The sequence below is a fragment of the Myotis daubentonii genome, chromosome 4, assembly GCF_963259705.1.
Source record: "Myotis daubentonii chromosome 4, mMyoDau2.1, whole genome shotgun sequence".
Lineage (NCBI taxonomy): Eukaryota > Metazoa > Chordata > Mammalia > Chiroptera > Vespertilionidae > Myotis > Myotis daubentonii.
This window is the reverse complement of record NC_081843.1, coordinates 101,732,204-101,752,836: the sequence shown is the minus strand read 5'-3', so window position 1 is coordinate 101,752,836 and position 20,633 is coordinate 101,732,204. Positions and strand designations below refer to the sequence as shown.

Sequence of the window (20,633 nt, the reverse complement as noted above, 5' to 3'; positions counted from 1 at the left end):
AGCTTCCCATCTCTGCCTTTCAGTGTTCTCATCTCTCCCACAAAAGGTTTGCTCTAGTGCAGATGTACTCCAATGGAAAGTCCCAAACCATAATCCCTACTACTCTACTGATAAGGAGAAAAAAGCCCACACTCATAGCTAAATGCAAAGAGAGCTAACAAGAGCCAATGCAAATTACATGTTTATAGAATTTAACAAAAAGTAATGTAATTAATGACACAGGGTCATTGCATAATTTCAGATTTATGAACATCCTTATAAACTTGGGAGGGTGTTTATAGAAGTGTGAAATTAGTTGCTATGCAGAAAATGTAATTTTAATTATCATTAATGTCCTAGAAAAACAAGACCCTTCCACTATCCCATCTCTTACCTGAACTTTTGTTTTTTGAATCAGCACCATTCACATTGGATACTTTTTCACTTTCTTCTTTGAATGGAACTTCCACATCTAGCAACATATTTATTAGCTCATTGACTGCTTCCTCCACTAATGAGCTTTTAAAGTGTAGTATCTGAGCACCATTTACACAAAGATCCTATAAAAGTGTTAGCACAGCGTCACATTTGCTTATCTAGCTTTTGAGAGCACATCAGTATTAGTAGTAATGCCATAGGTTCAGCCTCCAAAGATGCTTGGCCACACCCCTCACACATGCCCAGACACGGCATAAGGGAAGATGTTAAAGACAAAGGAACCAGCCAGTCAGACAAAGACAAATAACATATGATTTCACTTATATGTGGAATCTAATGAACAAAATAAACTAGCAAAATAGAAACAGACTCATAGAAACAGAGAACAGATTGACAGCTGGGTGAAAAAAGGTGAAACGATTAAAAAAAATAACTCATAGACAGTGATTAACAGAGGGAAAGAGTGTTGGGGGATAGAAGAGGGTAAAGAGGGGGTAAATGGTGATGGTAGGAGACTTGACTTTGGGTGGTGAACACACAATATGACATACAGATGATATATTATAGAATTGTACACTTGAAATCTATATAATCTATTAAACAGTGTCACCCCAATAAATTCAAAAAATTTTAATTTAATTATTTTAATTATGATCTTCTTCTAAAATGTAGAAATGCCTATACTTTCGGTTCAATAATACTAATAAAAGGAAGACCTGCTTACACAAATAGGCTTTAAAAATTTCACTAATGCATTTAGGCTTTGCTTGTTAGTGCAGGCTATTCAGATCCATGAATAATCCAAATGAAGGCCTTGTTTTAATACATTAACAGGTAAAGAATCTGAAAGGGAGAGGAGAGGAAAATCTTCACTGAGCCATTTGGACACTGGCTCCACCTTGCCCAGGTTTCCCGGCAACGGCCCCAGAACCCAGAATGTGTGCCACAGAACACCAGCTTGGGAAACGTTGCTTTACAGAAAAGTTCAAAGAAGAAATTCTGCCCAGGAACTGTTTAAAACAATTGCTTTACTAATTAATCCTAGCTTACTAGGAGCTCTTCGGCTAAACAGCTCTATTTTTCAACAAATATGAAAAAAAAAATGACAAATGTGTTCCATGCAATTTCCTTCCTACTGATCTGAAGGAAATGACTTGTTCCTCATGTCTAAGGGACTCCCTACATACATTCCTCTTCATTATCGTCCAAAGACTCCATGTTTAAATAATATCTAATCCTGACCAATCACAGGAAGAGAAAAAAATGCAATTTATGCTTCCAAAAATGCCCTCCATAGAAAAATGAATCACAAAACAATGTTTAATAAAGACATTAATATTCTAGTAACCTTTGTCATTTGGAGAAACTCTTCGCAGGGAAGCGGCTCCTCCTGGGGGAGCTGGCAAAGAGCCGTGCTGCTCATGTCCTCCAGAACCGCATCAATGCGGAACTCGATCAGATCGTTGACCCTGCCAACCAGCAATTCCAGGTCCTCTGTGGAAAAAATAGAAGTGAATAAGAGAGATTAAGCATTTTGTTGTGTTTTGTTCTTTTTTTTTTTTTTTAATCCTCACCCGAAGATATTTTTCCATTGATTTTTTGAGAGAGTGGAAGAGAGAGAGAAAGACAGAGAGAAACACATTGATTGGTTGCCTTCTGTGAGAGCCCTGACCAGGGCCCAGGGCTGGGGAGGAGCTGCAAGCGCGGTATGTGCCCTTGACCAGAATCGAATCCCAGATCCTTCGGTCCACAGGCCCACGCTCTACCCACTGAGCCAAACCGGCTAGGGCTTGTGTTTTGTTCTTAAATCAACATTGGATTAAACTGCAGTAGTAAAACCAGGATTAAAGTCACTCCATACCAGTTTCAGTCTTGGTTTTCTCACACTATTCTTTCTTTGGCCAGTTTTTCTAGTTTTCTCGGCCTACCTAACTCTGACTCAGACTTGAAGATTCGGCTCAAATGCATCTCCCTGAGGAGGCTACACATACTCGTTCGGCCCCCTCCTCTCATACCGACATTGACCCTGAGCAGCCTTCCGTTCCTACATGTACCACATGGTCTCCTCTTGTGTCTTATCTTCTGGAATGCATGTTTTTCAACCTTGCATCTTCAACACTTAGCCCAGTGCCTATTCGACAGGAGGTATTCAACAGATCTATTGAAGTGAAATTCCTTCAGTGTTTCTTTTACTGTCACTACCATTAGGTATATTTTAAGTTGTAGTGAAGTAATATTGAACACTAAGTTCTATGGACAGAAAGGCCAAATCTGAACCAAATGAACAACTTTACTTCCAAAGTAGGAATGGTGGTTAATGGATTGCCATCTATGAGGTAAATACATTTTTTCCAACATTTCTCATAGAGTCAATCCTCTTTTTTTCCCCGATACTACTTTCTTCTAGGAAACAAAGTTAAAATTAAATACAGAAAAATCCACGTTATATATTCATGATGTATCAGAGATGTAAACACTTCCTTAAATAAAAACCTGTACTTCCTAAAGAATAAAGCCCTAAAAGTTCCAATCATTTCTAAGCTAATTATTAAAAAGGCTACTCAAGATACCAAATAGTTCTGCCTGGTAAGCTTACTCATTACTAAAAGAAAGTCAACACTTTTATTTAAGCATGTGTGGGCTCAATAACATTCTTTACTACTTCTGATTCTTCAAAGCCTCCTCAGGGCCACCTGTGGTAAGCTGGTGTCTTTGAAGAATCTGACTGACTCTTCAAAGCATCTTCAAGGACCCACCTCCTTCTGTGCCCACCTCCCCTCCCAGGATGTCTACATCCTAATCCTCTGTAAATATTACCAAGGGGACTTTGCAGATGTGATCAAGTTAAGGATCTTGAGATGTGGAGATTGTCCTGGATTATACAGGTGGGTAGTCATAAGATCTTTATAATTGGGAGGTAGGAGGGTCAGAGTCAGAAAACAATGTGACTACTGAAGTGGAGAGACAGACAGAAAGAGATTGGAAGATACTAAGCTGCTGGCTTTGAGGATGGAGTGACCAGCAGCCAAAGGATGTAGGCAGCCTCTGGACCCTGGAAATTCTCTCCCTGGGTAGGCAAGGAGAATAGCAACATCTAAGTCTTCTGGGGGAAAAACCCTTCATACCGTGTTCCAAACTGTGTTCCACTGCCCACCACAGAATGTCTATAAGGTGTTAATATGTTCTCCTAGAAGGCAGCCACGGAATTCTGGGAAATGCCCCAAACAGCCCACTTTTGGTGACCACTGGGCAATGGCATATTAAAGGCTATGAGAAGTCCTACAGAAAAGAAGCCTGCCTGGCTTTGCTCCACTTCAATCTCCCAGGCTTCTCTGAGCCCAGATCCCTTCTTTGCAGCATTCCTGTACACATTCTGGGAAGTTGTACTTTTAGGAATATACCACCTTACATGTATTTTAAGTGTATTACATCCATCATTAAGAAAAAATGTTTGCATAAACTTTTCCCATACATCCTGCTCTTCGGCACTCCAGGCTGTCCAAACCTCCCCACCCTTCAAAATGGGGTCTGAAAACACACTAGCCCAGTGGTCGGCAAACTCATTAGTCAACAGGGCCAACTATCAACAGTACAACGACTGAAATTTCTTTTGAGAGCCAAATTTTTTAAACTTAAACTGTATAGGTAGGTACATTGTTATTAACTTAATTAGGGTACTCCTAAGGCTTAGGAAGAGCCACACGTAAGGGGCCAAAGAGCCGCATGTGGCTTGCGAGCTACAGTTTGCTGACCACAGCACTAACCTATTAGTATAAAAGGCTGAATGACTCTGAAAATCCTTTAAATTCTAATGTCCAAGAAGTATATTTTACAATGTAGTTAATCTCTGGGGATAAAATTAAACAGTGAATATATGTACTTTCCAGGAAATTAATGGATTCATATATTTTGGTAAAATTCCTTGGGAAACAGCTTAAAAATTACACTCCCCATTTCACGATTTATATCACAATATCTGTAAGAAATTATACAATAGATGTTAAGAACGCAGCCTTTCAAATTGAGAAATAATAGCCATTTAGACAGACTTACTGATCTTAGCAAAAGCGTGTTTCAAGTATGTCTCAATGTTCAGGGATGTCCAGGTCAGTGCGGCCAGGCCGGGCTGGAGAGCCTCGTCCACTTTAGCCAAGTGAGGGACCATCAGAGGCCCTATGATGGGAGGCATTTTTGACTTCACTCTCTGATATTCAGCCAGCATCATCTGCCATGAAATGAGAGTCAAATAATCAATATTTCATTTTTAATATCTATTAATATCACTTCTTTTAATCCAAAAAGATGACTTTTACTTAGGTCCGGCTGTAGGACTCCAGCAGCAGCCTGCGGTAGAGTGCCCCAAAGTAAGACTAGAACAGAAGATAAGAAACCGCTCCATAAATACACATTCCTAACCTGATAAAACACAACTGAGGAGGCGAGAAAAAGAATTTAAGAGTAACAGTTTCTTACGCCCTACCCAGCCCAAAAGAGGAGAAAGGTTCTTAGGCCAGGTGACTTTGCTAAACCAGGTGAAGTCACATTACCAGTGCCTTAGCCTGTGTATCACTAAGCTCATGTAATCAAATTTGGACGCTGGTACCCCGTGCTTCCTGCTCCTCTGGGCACTTCCTATGGACTATACTCATCACTCAAAGTGTTGGGGTCACCAGAGGTCTGCTCAGCCCATTGCCAGAATTGTAAGCCAAGTCCTGATGCAAGATCCAAAGCTTACAAAGAGTCAGGAACCAGTGTTGATATCATCAAGAGTCATAGCTTTAAGTATCATCCATATACCAAAGACAACCAAATATTTTTTTCATTAAATTCACTGGGGTGACATTGGTTAATAAAATTATATACAACCCGATTTATAGCTCCAGCCCAGACCTCAATCCTGAAGTCTAGATTCATACATGGCAAGCACCTACTCAATACTTCCACTTGAAAATATAGAAGACATTTTAAGCTTAACATGTCCAAAACTGAGTCTGTTCTTCTCCAAAACATTATCTGCCCAAAGCATTCTCCATCTCAACTGATGGCAACTCCATCCATCCAGCTCTCAGGCCAACACTCAGAGTCATCCTCGATTCCGCTCTTTAACTCACACCTACATGCAATCCATCAAGATATCCTGTTTGCTCCATACTCAAAAAGAGATCCTACATGTGACTTGCTTGCCACTGCTACCACCATCATTGACTCTCACCTAAACTATTCTAATAGTCTACCATTGTCTCCCTGCTTCCACTCATGCGCCCTAGAGTCTATGCTCAATTTAGCAGCAAGAGTAATCCTTTCAAAATGTTAAGTTGGATCCTGTCATGCCTCTGTTTATATGGCCACATGGCTTCCCATCTTATTCAGGGCTATAGCTCGTATGTTGGTCTGCAAAGATCTACCCAGTCTGGACTCCACTACTTCTCTGATTTCATCTCTAATCACTTCTTTCCTCTTTTACCTGCTCCTGCCCTAATGTCTTCCTTAGCCTCAGGGCCTTTGTATCTCCCTCAAATAATTATTCAAATAGCATCTTTTCAATTATGCCTACCCTGACCACCTATTTAAGATCCTAAACTATAATCAAAATCCCCTGCATACTCTTTCTTCTTTGCCCTATTTTTTCCATAGCACCTATCACTTTCCGATAAGACTATATAATTTACATATTTATAATGTTCATTATTTATTTTCTGTCTTACTCAACTAGAATATAAGTTCCATAACAACAAGAATTTTGTCTGCTTTGTTTAATGTGTCTGAAACAGTATCTGGCACACAGGAGATGACAAATCCTATATCTCTAATTACTTAATTAGTTCTCATTAGAAGGAGTATTTGTGATCAGAAACTCATGGATTCTGGTCCTCACTGAAGTTTACCTGTCATTAATGTTGAACTGTACCAGTAACTTGTAAATTTGTTACCATTTTTAAATAAAAGGTACTTTTTATGATAATGTTAATATCAACAATAATTAATTATAATAAAGTAACTTTAATGAACTGGTTAAATACAATTGTTTTTAAGCTCATATTTTTAATGTGCATGTTGGTGTTTTTTTGTCATTAGATCAATGTTTCCCAAAGTGTTTTCCCTAAAATCTGAGCCCCAGAGATTCCATAAGAAACACTATCTCTGGATGGCAAGTTTGGAAAACACTATATATAATATCTCCCTTCTTGGACAGTCAACTAATATTACCAATTCTGAGAAAACTGCAAGAAGGAAGTAAGAAGCCTAGTAGAATTTATGAATGTTGTCAAAGCCAACATTTCCCAAATGGGCCAAATAATCTTTTTTTAATATAACACTTTTTCACAATTTCTATATAGCCTTTCAATTTCCATAAAAGCCACTTTCAAAAAGCGTAAATTCAAAGGTTCTATTATAGCAACTACTTATACATTTCCTGAAGCTTTTCTCCACTGCCTTCCTTTTTTTCATTGTCCATCACTTTTTCTATTTGGGAAGCAGTTCTTACAATCACCTTTCTGTGTCCTACCTTAATCCTTTAATCCCATAAAGTATTACTCATCCATTTTATAAATGAGAAACTAAGGCTTAGGAGGGTAAAGGAATTTGCCCAAAGATAACTGTTTGAATCCAGATCAAATTGGCTTCAGAATCTATACTTGTAGCTACTGGCTCATCTCTTTCTACTTTGAACTGCCTTCCAAGAAATAGATGAAGAATACAAGCTCTCAGCTACTTTGCATATCTGTAGAGGCTGGAAGCTGAATTAAACATTTAGCACAATAACTCTGTGACACCTGAGATGGTTCCCCTAATCTGCCACTAATCTGCTCTTACCAGCTACTCATGTAGGTAGGAACCTTTAACTCTTTCCACCTTCAAGATATGATAAATGTTAACCAGATGACAATGTACTTGCTCAGATTGTCATTTACAACTGAGGTGGTTTAAAAACATTCTTTGACCCTCCTCTCCGCATGGGCGGGGTCCTTGGATCTGGGTGGGCTTATGGAGCCCAACAGAGCATAACAGAATTGATGCCATGAGACATCGAGGCTGCCCTAAAGACCATAAGGCTTCCTCCTTATTTACTTAACACCTGCTCTTGGAACCCTGAGCTGCCATTTAAGAAATTCTACTACCCTAAGGCCTCCATACTGGAAGTACACATGTAATTGGTCCAGTCCTTAGTGCCAGCTGAGCAAAGCTTCCAGCCATCCCCACCAAAGAACCAGACAGAAGAATAGGGTCATCTTAGACCTTCAAGACTGAACATCTGCAAGCTGAACTAAATAACCTTAGTGCCACACGGAACAGGAAAATCACCTTGCCACGCCTTGCTTAAATGCTTTACCCACAAAATCATGAGATATAATGAAATGGTTGTTTTAAGCCACTACATTGTAAGGTCCTTTGCTACATGCAACAGATAACTGAAACAATTCTGTGGACAAAATTATCATCGGTGATATTATATTTTTTAATGTATTTTGATTGATTTCAGAGAGGAAGGGAGAGGGAAGGGAGATAGAAACATCACTGATGAGAGAAAATCATTGATAATTGATCAGCTGTCTCCTGCACGCCCCCTGCTGGAGATCAAGCCTGAAACCCCCGGCCTGTGCCCTGACTGGATATCAAACCATGACCTCCTGGTTCAGAGGTCGACGCTCAGCACTTAGCCACACCGGCTGGGCTTATAAATATTATATCATTATAAAAAAAATACTACTTTCTTTGTAAATATGTACACTGACTAGGTGATTTTCCTGACATGCAAGAAAAGTCTAAAAGGGAATCCCAACATGCTGACTAGTATGTGGTGAGCCCACATTTCAGGAATGCATGTCTGTTGCCAATATTAGCTTTCTAATATAACATGGAGGAGTAGAAAAACAGCAGACTCAAAGTCTGGTTTCTGGTCCCACTTCTGCCACTTATTAGCTGTGAGACTTTGGCTAAGTAATTTCTGAGGTACAGTTTTGTCATCTGTAAAATGCTATAATAATTTTTGTCCTTACTGGACATGATTTTGGAACATATATAATGGAACAATAAACATGAAAATGGTTTAAAATGTAGAACATTATGCAAATGCATGGCCTCTGGCCTCCTATCATGTTAACCACTATAAAATTGTAACAATGGTCCATCTTGTCAAATATTATACCTGCATCTCTGGGCACCGCTTGTCACTGCTGACCAATTTCTCTCTCACCCTTGACTTCCTTGACACTCAGTTTCCTCCCACCTCAAAGGCCAATCTTTAATTTTATTGGCATATTCGGCCTCTTCTCTCAGACCTGTTAATACTGGAGCTCGTCAGGGTTTGGTCTAGAGTAGACCCTCTACTTTTCTTTATCTACATTCTCTTCTTTGGAGATCTCACGGGACAAGGACTTTAAATAGCAACTATATTCTGATAACTTTCAAATGTATGTCGTCTTCAATTTTGACTTCCGCACTCAACTCCAGACTTACGATCTATCTGCATAGATAACACCTCCACTTTGATCTCTAAAAATCATCTTATACATGGTGACAACAAATGATTCCCTCCTGGACCCTAAAATAAACTAGTTCCAGACTTTGCCATCTCTGTAAGTGGAACATCCATTCAGGACCAATGTACGTTACTGAGCAAGCTGTGCAGACTGTAACCTACGCAAGCAGTAGTCTGCAACAGCCATACTTTAAGTAAATCCATTGAGTTGCTCACACTAAAACCAAAGAACTCACCCTTGAGATCTCCCATAACCTGCCTGTTGATGTACCTCTCTAATTCACTTATCTATTACTTGGCTGACATCCTAGTTCAAGCTACCATCATCCCCATCCTGCACTGGCTTCACAGCCTTCAAACTGGCTTCACAGTGACATGCTTGTTACCATAAAATGTATTCGTCACCCAGCGGTAAGAATGATGTTTATTGCAAAAGACATCTTCATCATCGTGCCTTTTTCCCTGCTCAAATTTCTCCAATGGCGTCCTGGTGCACGCAAACTTATAACCTTGGTCTGCAAGATCTGTAATGACCTGGGCTTGCCACCTCCACAGCCTCATTCCATGGCACTCTCCCCATTAGTCATTCCACTCCAGTCATCCTGGGCACTTTCTATTCCTCAAGAGTGACACATCACCATTTTTTCTAAAATGCAAGCTGGAGCTAGCCAGAAAGTGTGTGTGTGGCCGAAACCGGTTTGGCTCAGTGGATAGAGTGTAGGCCTGCAGACTGAAAGGTCCCAGGTTCGATTCCAGTCAAGGGCATGTACCTGGGTTGCAGGCACATCCCCAGTAGGAGATGTGCAGGAGGCAGCTGATCGATGTTTCTAACTCTCTATCTCTCTCCCTTCCTCTCTGTAAAAAATCAATAAAATATATTTTTTAAAAAAAAGAAAGTGTGGGGGGGGGGCGGAGAAGGGGGAGGGATGCACTATACCTTCATGTTACTGAAGTTCTTTTTGTATATATCCCGTTTCTGGAAAAGGGCAGCTGCCAGGGATGAAACCTCCAGACCCATCTGTGACATGCACTCTGTTTCTCTAAATAAGGTCAATATCTGAGGGTCAAAGTTTACAAACAATTCTCCCGTGCCTGGAGCCTTCACCAATAAAGAAGCCTCAAGTCCTATGTGAATCCCTTCAATCTGTGAGAAGAAACCAACATTATTACCATTAGAAAGTTCAATGCATACACAGAACGTACAGCTCAGCCATTCCTGGGAGAGAATCATTAAGTGTTCTTCCATGGAGCTGAGCTTCTCAAAAAGACAATGGGGTCACTCAGTCGTCTCCTAAGTTCACTTCAGAAAAGGGCCTTCAGGTCTTTGGTCATAATGTTGCACAATCGATTCAACAAAATGCATGGGCCATGATTCTCTCACATCGACATACAAGTGGATACCGCAATTAATGGTGACTTCTCTAACCATTTAGCTCCTTGATACCTTCATTTCTACTCAGTTATTTTTTTCCTAATAAAAGTATCATAAAAGCCTACTAAACTCAATTTTCAGTTATTTGGAAAAGCAATGAAGACCACTACGGAGGCATCTCTATATTGGCTCAGATACCAAAAGGTGGACCAGAAAAATGAGAAACCATTTTTTAGGCCGAAAAAGGCTGAATTTTATCCTCCAAAATACAAAAACAAAAGCAAAAAAACAAACAAACAAACAAAAAACCTTTTTGCCAATCTACAAGGGTTGGTAGAATTTGATTAACCTAGTATAGCCAAGGAAAACTTAAGACTTTGATTAACACTCAGTAGTGTTCACTGACACATCAAGAAACTGAATGGAGGAAAAGAAGAAAGAAATCCTAATCAACCAAGTAAAAGAACCAATAAACAGGACCTTCTCCCTTAGGAGTTTGTAATTAAATAAAAATGAGTTTGCTACCTATGATTTTTTTTCAAAATGAATCATTCTTTTTCTTCATGGACATATTACACTCTTTGACTGATTACCTACCTATATTCAACCAAACCTGTCATAAAATACCTGCAAACTCGACTTCCTACAAAAATAAACCTGTTCAGTGCTAGCAGAGGGTTTCTCATTGGTTGGCAATGGAGACATCTTTGAAGAACATAAATGTACAGACTTACTTGTTGAAGCCACGCCCTGTGGTAGAGAACCTCAAACTCCAGGAGTACCTTGGCCACCCTGTTGTAGTGACGGATCACGGGTCTGGCTTCCGCCGTCCGCAGCACGCTTGGATGCTGCTGGAAAAGCTGCATCGGTTGCTGGATCCTGTGGAAGAGCTGACGGGCCCACAGAATCTTCCCGGCAACGGGAGGCTGATCTCGGGCCAGCGGAGGATCACACTTCTGCTTTGTATACAGCTTTGCAATCATATCAATGTCAGCCCCATAGTTTTTGAGGATACACCGGTATTTGTCATCAATACCCAGATTGGGTATATTCAATCTGATTTTTTTAAAGTGAAACACTTGAATTAATGAGACAAGATCCAGCAATCTCTTTTATTAAGACATTTTAAAACATATGCTAATGAAAGAAAATAAGATATTTGGCTACTTTTTAAAAAACAGTATCAATCCATCATATTGCAATAAAGTGGTTTCTAAAATACAGTGTCAATCTTTAAAATATAGGGAAAAATAGATACATTTTTTAATTACTTGAACATTAAGTAATATAATGATAGGCAGTCACAAGATAGAAAATTGAACTTAGAAAATTGTTCTCAATTTTTTACCTTTCAAATTTCTTTAACATACTTAGAGCTTGATTTGTGTTTCGAATCTTTTCAAATGTAACATCCATGAAGTTCTGCAACTCTTTCTAAAACAGAATAAAGTCTGATTGTGAACAATGAATTAGCATTGGGGAAAGTCCTATTTAGCATCAAGATAAAAGAGCTTTTCATTCTCTACAAGCACAGGTAATAGAGGACAAAATAGAACAGAAAACTTCATACTCACCTGAGCCTGAAAGAAAGGTAAAATGCCCAGAAGCCAGAACACAGAGGGGCTACAGAGCCAGAGCAGTCTTAGGAGTTGGCCCGTGGCAGGGTCCAGAGGTACTGGGTCCGATACAGGGCCTGGGTTGGGCACTGAGGCTTTATCACTGTGGGTAGAGAAGTTGTGGGGTCCTAACATTCTCAACAGACCCCTGCAGAAAGCCAAGGCACTTGAAGTGCTGTCCAGCCCATGCAAGGGGGGTTAAATGACTGTCTGCAAGTTGGGGAAAGCAGCAGGGGATCTTGCCATCTGGCCAAGGCTGTGAATAGATAAAACAAGCCCTTTACTTTCTCTATAAAAGAGCCCGATAATGAGTATTTTCTACTTCACAGGACATGGGTCTCTTTCATAATTGCCCACCTACCACCGCAGTGCAGAGGCAGCCATAGACGACCCGGGAACAATCAGGCAAGGCTGGATTTGGCCCAAGGGCATAGTTTACAGAGCCCTGTCCTAGAGCGATTGAAATTCCATGCCAGTGCACACCTAGATGAGGGGTCTGAGTTACACTACGCATGAGATGAGAGAGGTCTAACCGAAGAAATTAACATAAGAGCTAGTCTGGGATGGCAAAACCAATGGGGCCCAGCAGAAGGAACACAAGGCCACTCCACAGAAACACTTTCACAGCCCAGGCCATGAGACCCCTCCAGGAAAAAATAAATATCTCCCAAGAAGATAAGTTCAAAAAGAATGACCTAAATATCTATTTCTTAAAGCCCTTAAATCTATTTTCCAAAAATGAGCTTCATTATGGGTTGTTCTGAGAACCTCACACATCTTATAGGACTGTATAATTTTATCCAAAAAAAATAAAAATAACTGCACCTAAAAACAAAGCACATGATTTAGTCTTTGTTCAGTCTCAGATTTAGCACAGAGTTGTCATTAAAAATCTACATTGAGTTAAATAAAAGACAGAAAAATTCATTATTTTTCTATTTCGTGCTTTAAGGGAAAGTTTCAATCAATTCTTTTTTCTCAATTTACCAGAAAGAAGTTTTAAGCCTCTACAATTCTAAAGAGATCAATAATTTATGTAGTGATCAAATTGGGAAGCCAGTTGCATGTGCAGTGAAAATTAGTACCGAGATGAGCTTGACTCTACATAAGTAATTTGCAAGATGACCAGTTGGAAATATCCAGGACCCCACTGGAAAATCTTAACCCTTGAAGAAATGTTGCTATCTGGGAGCAAGCCACAGTGTTCCCTGCACCATTGAACAAAACTTCAAAGCTGAAGAATGGCTAACCCTACTTACACTGTGCGTCCAATACTTCTCACTCTTCTACTGAAATTTTCAAGAACAGTGCAGTTGGCCTACGCAAGGAAATACTCAAGTATTTTCACTACATAAAAATCTCTGAGTGTAAATTATGCAGAACTGGAGCACTGGCAATGCCTCCACTCCCTCCAACTTCAGACACCAGCAAATCTTCACTGAGCCCTGTCAATGGAACCTGATTTCCCTTGTTTTTCCACCCTATAACTTCACAAAGGCCTACGCTGAGCTCTCTATGAATATCTAACACCTTGAATTAGTCTTCTTTTTCTCTCTGAGCATTAGGTCTGTTCTGACAGTCTTTTGGAGTCCAGGCAAGGAATTCTCACACTGGTCCTCTTACATGGCCTCCCAGCTCCTAGTCAGTTTTCTGTTTACCCTGTTAGTGCCAGCATGAACTCAATCTGGACAGGATTCCAGGCTCCGGTTGCTTTGACAGAGGAGTCCTGCACACAACCCTGATCTGAATCACTCACGTACCCACCCCACCGCCCAGGGTTTCATCCTGGAGATGCCACAGTTACCGAGCCTCTCCATTCCTGTCTCCAAAACTAATCCCCTCCCCCTTACATCCCATCCAGAGTCATGGGAGGGTTGGGATTTTCACCCTGACTTTATAGAGAAAAGGGCTGAATTCATGAATTAATTAAAGGAAAAAGTGTAGACAGTTAAGAGAAAGAGGGTGGAGAAAGGGTCAAAGAAGTTAAATGGAAAGTAGTTGTCCAGCCAAAGGGAGAAATGGACCGTTATTGAGATGGACTATAAGACATTAATAGCATTGAGTTTTTAAAAAGAAAAGATTAAAGAGAATGGGAATTGTCTATAACTAATGCATAAAACCAGGCTGTAGGACAATTATAAAGTTATATTTTCGGTATTATAAAAAGCAGACACAGGCTTGAAATGGTCTCCCCATCCCACTCATTTCCCTCCATTTACTTGGAAAAAATAAACACTGTTCTGGCATCAAGCATCACCTCCTCTCTGAGCCTTCGCCCCTCCCAGGCAAGTGGAAGTGTGGGGCTGTTTTTTTCCTAGGCTCACATCCTGCCTTGTGGGTCATAGCAATCCTCAGATTCTACATTATGTTTTGTAGGCCTGTCCTCCCTCTAACTTTCTTTAGGAATTCTCTGGACTTTGATCTTTGCATCCCCAAGGCCTGGTACAATATCAGAATATTATACTTCTAATATTAGAAGTATACACACACACACACACACATACTTGTGTTTCTATCATAACACATATCTGCTTTCTGTCTGCTGTGAGCTGTGAGAGCAAATCTACTTGACTTATTTCTATATTCATAAACCACAGCATAGAAGCCTAATACATAATTGATGTACAGTAAATGCTTGTTTAATTACAATCAATCTAGTTCTTATTAAATCATTACTCAGACTTTAATTCCACAAATACTCTTTGCTCTCCAATTATAGGTGCCACCCACCAGGCCCTGGAGACACAAATAGGAATGAACATGATGCCTGCCCTCAAGGTGTTCACCATCAACCTGTATTCCACATATAAGCTAAGGAAGTACCAGATAGCAGAAAGTGTTGGGAAACAGGTGAAGACTGACGCATGCACATTGACCATAGAGCACAGAATCAGGATCTGCCACTGTCCATCAATTTCCAACAAGAAGAGATCAAGATCTGTTGTCCTTATGTCTGAATCATCCCCTAAAATTGGTCACTGCTGAAATTATTATAGGCATTACATCTTCCTAGCAACTGAAATGTGTCTTATAACATAATGGTTAAAAACTTAAATCCTGGAGCAGACTGCCTGGGCTTGATCTCCACACCACCACCTATTGCTGTGACTTCGGGCAAGTCAGATAACCTCAAAGAGCCTCATTTTCTCCTCTGCAAAATGAGGACACTAAGAGCACTCACCTTTCAGGATAATTAAAACCTATAAAGTGCTTAGAACAGTACCTGACATATAGAATTAGCCAGTTTTATTATGATTCTACCACTGAACCCACCCCTCCAAAATGCCTGAGTTATTTTTTCCTTAAAGTGTACTAACTTTTTCCTTTTCTAGAAAAGAAGTAACAGATGGCCATTTTCCTTTTATGATCAGAATAATGCAAATTTTTGCCTCAGGGAATGAAGAAAAAGTCTGGAGATTAATTATGATAGACATCTATTGGGTTGTCTCCTCACCTTACCCTCTTCGATTCTCCTCCTCTGACAGAAAATATTCCCAAAGACCACAAGGGGGTGCTGTCTCTCCTGCTTTACCACATGGATCAGGGCTAGAACTGGCCAACTCAACATTCTCCTTTGGGAATTGGAGCTGGGGCTGGACCTGTGATATGTTCTCAGAAGCTGATGGCAGCCATACACTGTTCATACAGACTGACAGTCAAGATGGCTGGCCTGTAGTGCGGGCAGGAGGGGTGGGGCGTGGCTGAGAGAAGGAAGAGAGAAAGGGGTCCAGATGCTGAGTCAGTCCTATTTCTAAGGCCAGCAGCCGCCTTGCCTTTGGGATCTGCCAAACATCACTGACCATTTGCTTAAATGACCTCTGGTCATAATCATGACTATAAAATAAACAAATGGAGATAAAATTCTGTATTCTAATAACCCTACCTTTCAACAGAAAATGAAAGTTAATAGCCTAAGAAGTAAGATGGAAGATATGTAGACATCTATGATTACAGATCATTATCCAAAGTTATACTTATGACCCTTTAATCTATGAAAAAGAGCCTTCAATTATTAATCTGAAATCACAAAACACAGGCCGAGGTTGCTGCCGGTCACCTCCGTGATGAAGACGCCTTGCCCTGCTGATGGTCATGATTAACAGCATTATACAGAACGGAGAAGAAAACAAACACCTGTAACAGGTATTTTATTACACAACCTACATGAAGGTCATCAGTCTGCTTGCAAAACTGTTCATAATCCTGGTCAAAATCCACTTTCCGCTGGTCTAAGAAATTATATTCCTTCTTCTTTATGGTGGCAACAATACCCTGCAATGTTATAAAAGAAATAAGCCATTTCAATATTCTAGCCTTATGTAATTAAATATACCCTTTAAATGCAGAACCTGAACAATCATTACCAAAAAGGCAACTTAAAAGCTTATTTCTTTAGTTACATTGTCTAATGCTTATTATAGCAGGATAATGTTGCCTACTGCATTCAAAGAAATCATTTGGAAAGCATTTTCATGAGGTTTTATGTCCTTTTGAAGAAAAATATAAAATAAAGATTACATCTGAAAAGTAGGAGAGGTGTTTTCTCTAAAAATGTCTTATTAATCACATCTGAAATAATGAAAAGCAAGCCCAGAGAAGTTACTAAAATATTTTTCATTGAAGTTTGACTTCCCAGAAAATGAATAAGACTTTAACAGAACACAAACTTAGAAAGAAAACAGTTATAATGTCCACAGATGATATACTATCTTTGAAACCTCAAATGGCTTAAATAAAACGTCAAACCACAATCTACCATTTAAAGACTCTCTAGAATTAATTGGCTTTCTCTGCCCTGCAAAGCTGCAGTCTATGACTACAAGAGGACAAATTAGGCAATTCATCTCCTTGAAACACTATTATCCAAAGTTTTGTTTGCTCTGAATAATGAGCTATAAAGCTCTGTGATCATTCTTAACCAGGTCCTAAGCCATTCGCAAACTCGGGAGCCCACGCTGTTGACACAAGCATATAATTTTTATGAAGAATGTTGGGCCTCCTTCTGCAGTCTCCTCTTCAAAGTCATTTCCATTTATATATCAATTCAAATATCTTAATAGACAAAAGTGTATAAACTGCATAACTCTGTGAATCAAGTTTGCTAGTTAAAACAATCTACTTCTTTCATGCTGTATAGCTACAAAATTAGCTCTATTTACTAGTAGAAATTGTATATAGTATAATGTTACCCATCGTGTTATATGAAGAGTGTAAAAAAATCATGGAAAAGCTACATCTCTACATTTAAATGTAGTAATTAAAATGACTTGGAGCTCTCAGAAAATTCTGCTCAATGATTGGATTTAATGGTCATTTAACAGTATTAAGTAAATAAACCAACTAATTGTGACCTTTAAACCAACTAATCATATTCAATCTACTTAGAGTCCAAATTAAAAAATAAATGGATATATTATTCCCTCTTTATCTTGCAAAACTTTCAAAGTGCAGATTTTCAGTCCTTTATTTGACAGATTTTAAGTAATATTTTTATTTATTTTTAAATTGAATTTATTGGGGTGACAGTGGTTAATAAGATGGTATAGGTTTCAATTGTACATTTCTATGATACATGGTCAGTATATTGCATCGTGTGCTCACCACCCAAAGTCATATCATATCATCTTCCGTTATCATATACTCTTTGGCCACCTTTACTACCCCCCCCAACCCCCTTCGCTCTGATAGCACTGTTATCTGTGTTTGATTTGTTTTCTTATTTGTTCATTTGCTACTTTCCATTTTATATGCCACATATGAGTGAAATCATATGTTTACTGCACACCTACTATATACCAATTAACCCTGAAGACACAGGAATGAACAAGACAAACAAATGCCCCACCGTAGGGGAACATACAACCTGGGTGGGAGAGAGATGGTCAGAATCCATGGGAGTCACAAACAAATGAGGGTCATTTTACACAGTGATAAATGAGGAATGTGACAGAGTGTCTGAGGTAAAACAGAAGTCAAGGTAAACAATTTAGACAGGGTTGTGAAATCAAGATCTGGAGGCTAAGGAGGAAATAACTGTATGAAAATCCAAATGCAGAATTTTCCAGAAAAAAAAAGCACTGCAAGCCTAAAGAGGGACTGAACTGCATCTGGAGAACATAAAATGAGGAGAAGAGGAGCAGGCGCGGGGGGGGGGGGGGGGGGGGGGGAGGGTCTTGATAGCCAGGCAAGGAGCCCGAGATACATTCCCGTGGATGCCATTTTAAGCTTCTAATACTTGTACTAAAACACAAAAACCTCACTTTACGCTTTCCAGCACCATCTACATTTTATCTCACTACCCTCTGGCTCATCCATTTTAATTAGTATTTCGCTTTAGATTTCCAAAGCAATTTCTTTTCCCAGTATTTTTATCAGGTTAGAACCATCTTTATCCACTCTTAGAAATATAGTTCAACTTCTCATTCAAAGATAAACTTTAAAATATGTTCCACAGTTATTTTTTCATTAAGAATAGAGTCCAAATTGAAAAATAAATGGATATATTCCCTCTTTATCTTGAAAACTGTCACTTTCAAAGTACAGATTTTCTATTTTGCAAATTTCACAGGATTCACCTAAAATGTTTCCTGCTACGTAAGAAAGATCTTTTCTTTTTCCTCCCATAATCTGGTATACTCAGGAAATAAAAGACTACTTATGTTGGCTTAAACTCTTTAAGTACAAAAAAAACTGGCAATAAATTATACGATCCTTTTGGCCTGGGTGGGTGGCTCAGTTGGTTGGAGCATTGCACCGTACACCAAAATGGTTGCGAGTTCAATCCCCGGTCAGGGCACAAACAGAAGGCAACTGATGGGTGTTTCTCTCTCATACTGATATTTCTCTCTTTCTCTTTTCCTCTCTCTCATCCTTCCTCACTCTCTCTCTAAAATCAATAAAAAACATAACCTCAGATGAAGACTTTAAAAAAATTTTTTTAATTATATGAGACTCTTCTTTGTTATGTGTGTGTGTGTATTTGTTGTTGCTGTTAATCCTCACCCAAGGTATTTTTTCCCATTGATATTTAGAGAGAGTTGAAGGGAGGGGGAGAGACAGAGAGAAACACTGATGTGAGAAAGGCTCATCGATTGGTTGCCTGCCACACACACCCCAACCAGTATCAGGGATTGAGTTTGCAACTGAGGTGCCCTGGAATGGAATCCTCAACCCTTCAGTCCGTGGGCCACACTCTAATCACTGAGACAAACTGGCTAGAGCAGCGGTTCTCAACCTGTGGGTCGCGACCCCTTTGGCGATCGAACGACCCTTTCACAGGGGTCGCCTAAGACCATCCTGCATATCAGATATTTACATTACGAGTCATAACAGTAGCAACATTACAGTTATGAAGTAGCAATGAAAATAGTTTTATGGTTGGGTCACAACATGAGCAACTGTATTTAAAGGGCCAGAAGGTTGAGAACCACTGGGCTAGAGCTATATAAGCCTTTTCAAATTCAAGTACAAACATTTTAAATTTCAACATCACTGTTCTCAAACAAACAAAAAAGATTGTCTATATCCATGATCAGTGTGCCCATTCTTAAAACTAACATTGGTCACATACATAGCCTTACAATATAAAGCAGTTAAAAGTAAAATTAACTAGGAATGGTAAAGCTACAATAAAACGTGATCCTTTTAATTTTTAACAGGTGTCCAAATAAATTGCTTACAAACAGAGATAATCACATGACACCCAGAACTCATGAACGAGCGCCTGACACATAGTACTGGCTTCATTAAATATTTCTTGCATGAATAAATGAAGTGATAAGTTATATTTAAGCACTTTTCTTGTGCTACTAATGAAAATGCTTTTACTAATGATGATTAATTTTAGACTATTGGGAAGTCATTATCATAACCACACACCTGAAAAGAACATATTAGCACCATTACACAATCCTCAAGTAAATGTGATTTCTTTATTGTTTAAGGGCTATGAGCTTATATTTCACATTATGAACTATTTGAATCATTTTAAATAGTTATTTGCATAAAATATCAAAGTTTTTGTTATGGATAAGAGCAGCAACTTCAGTTGTCAAACAGTACCTGGTATTTAGTGACCATGTCTTCCAGCCCTTCAATTTTCGAATCTTGCAGGACCGAGTATGTCCGAAAGGCTGTAAAGATGTCTAATATCTTAGCAAGACGTCGGTGGAAAGTTTCAAATTTTCCAAAAATATACATCTCGCTGAATTCAAATTGTTTTTCATTTGGATCTTGTTTAAGCTTTTGTTTTGTCTTGTGAAAGCAGAGCTGGTATTCCTTAAAATCAAAAAGCAAAATATAAGACAGGGAAAACAACAAAGATATCAATCTAATTCTCTTCAGCAAAGGTAACGGCGACATTAGGGTGGGACTGCAAGCCCTGCCAGTTTCAAGGCTTTTCATTTACTCATCCATCAGTCTGGAATATCATCTTCTCCCATCCTCCGATCTAGCGAACTCCTAATTATCCATAATGCAACTCAGAGGAGCAGCCTTTTCACCCCAGTCCCACCATGTGAGAATAGCCTCGCTCTGTGTCTATCTCCCCATCGGTCTGTCAGAAGCTTAAGAAAACCTTAGTCATCTTAGTCATCTTTGTATCTTCAGTATTTAGTGTGGTGCTGGGACACAGGAGGCTCCCAAAGAGGGTAAAATAAGTGCATAAATTGGAAAGGTTTATTAACATGCAACTTTCTTAATAGTGAAGAATTACTGTTCTTTTTAGCATCCAAGATTATAATAATTG

At 39.3% G+C, this 20,633-nt stretch overlaps 1 protein-coding gene across 2 annotated transcripts in view; it reads right to left on the bottom strand.

The window, feature by feature from the left end:
• DNAH5 (dynein axonemal heavy chain 5) overlaps positions 1-20,633 on the bottom strand; it is a 232,376-nt gene that overhangs the window by 140,802 nt on the left and 70,941 nt on the right. For both annotated transcript variants that reach the window (XM_059694776.1, XM_059694777.1), the window contains 8 exons: positions 19,949-20,164; positions 16,052-16,159; positions 11,620-11,705; positions 11,006-11,327; positions 9,837-10,043; positions 4,471-4,642; positions 1,766-1,911; positions 374-539 (listed from right to left, as the gene is read on the bottom strand). In XM_059694776.1, the coding sequence (XP_059550759.1) occupies positions 374-539; positions 1,766-1,911; positions 4,471-4,642; positions 9,837-10,043; positions 11,006-11,327; positions 11,620-11,705; positions 16,052-16,159; positions 19,949-20,164 (1,423 nt within the window). The remainder of the gene's footprint in view (positions 1-373; positions 540-1,765; positions 1,912-4,470; positions 4,643-9,836; positions 10,044-11,005; positions 11,328-11,619; positions 11,706-16,051; positions 16,160-19,948; positions 20,165-20,633) is intronic.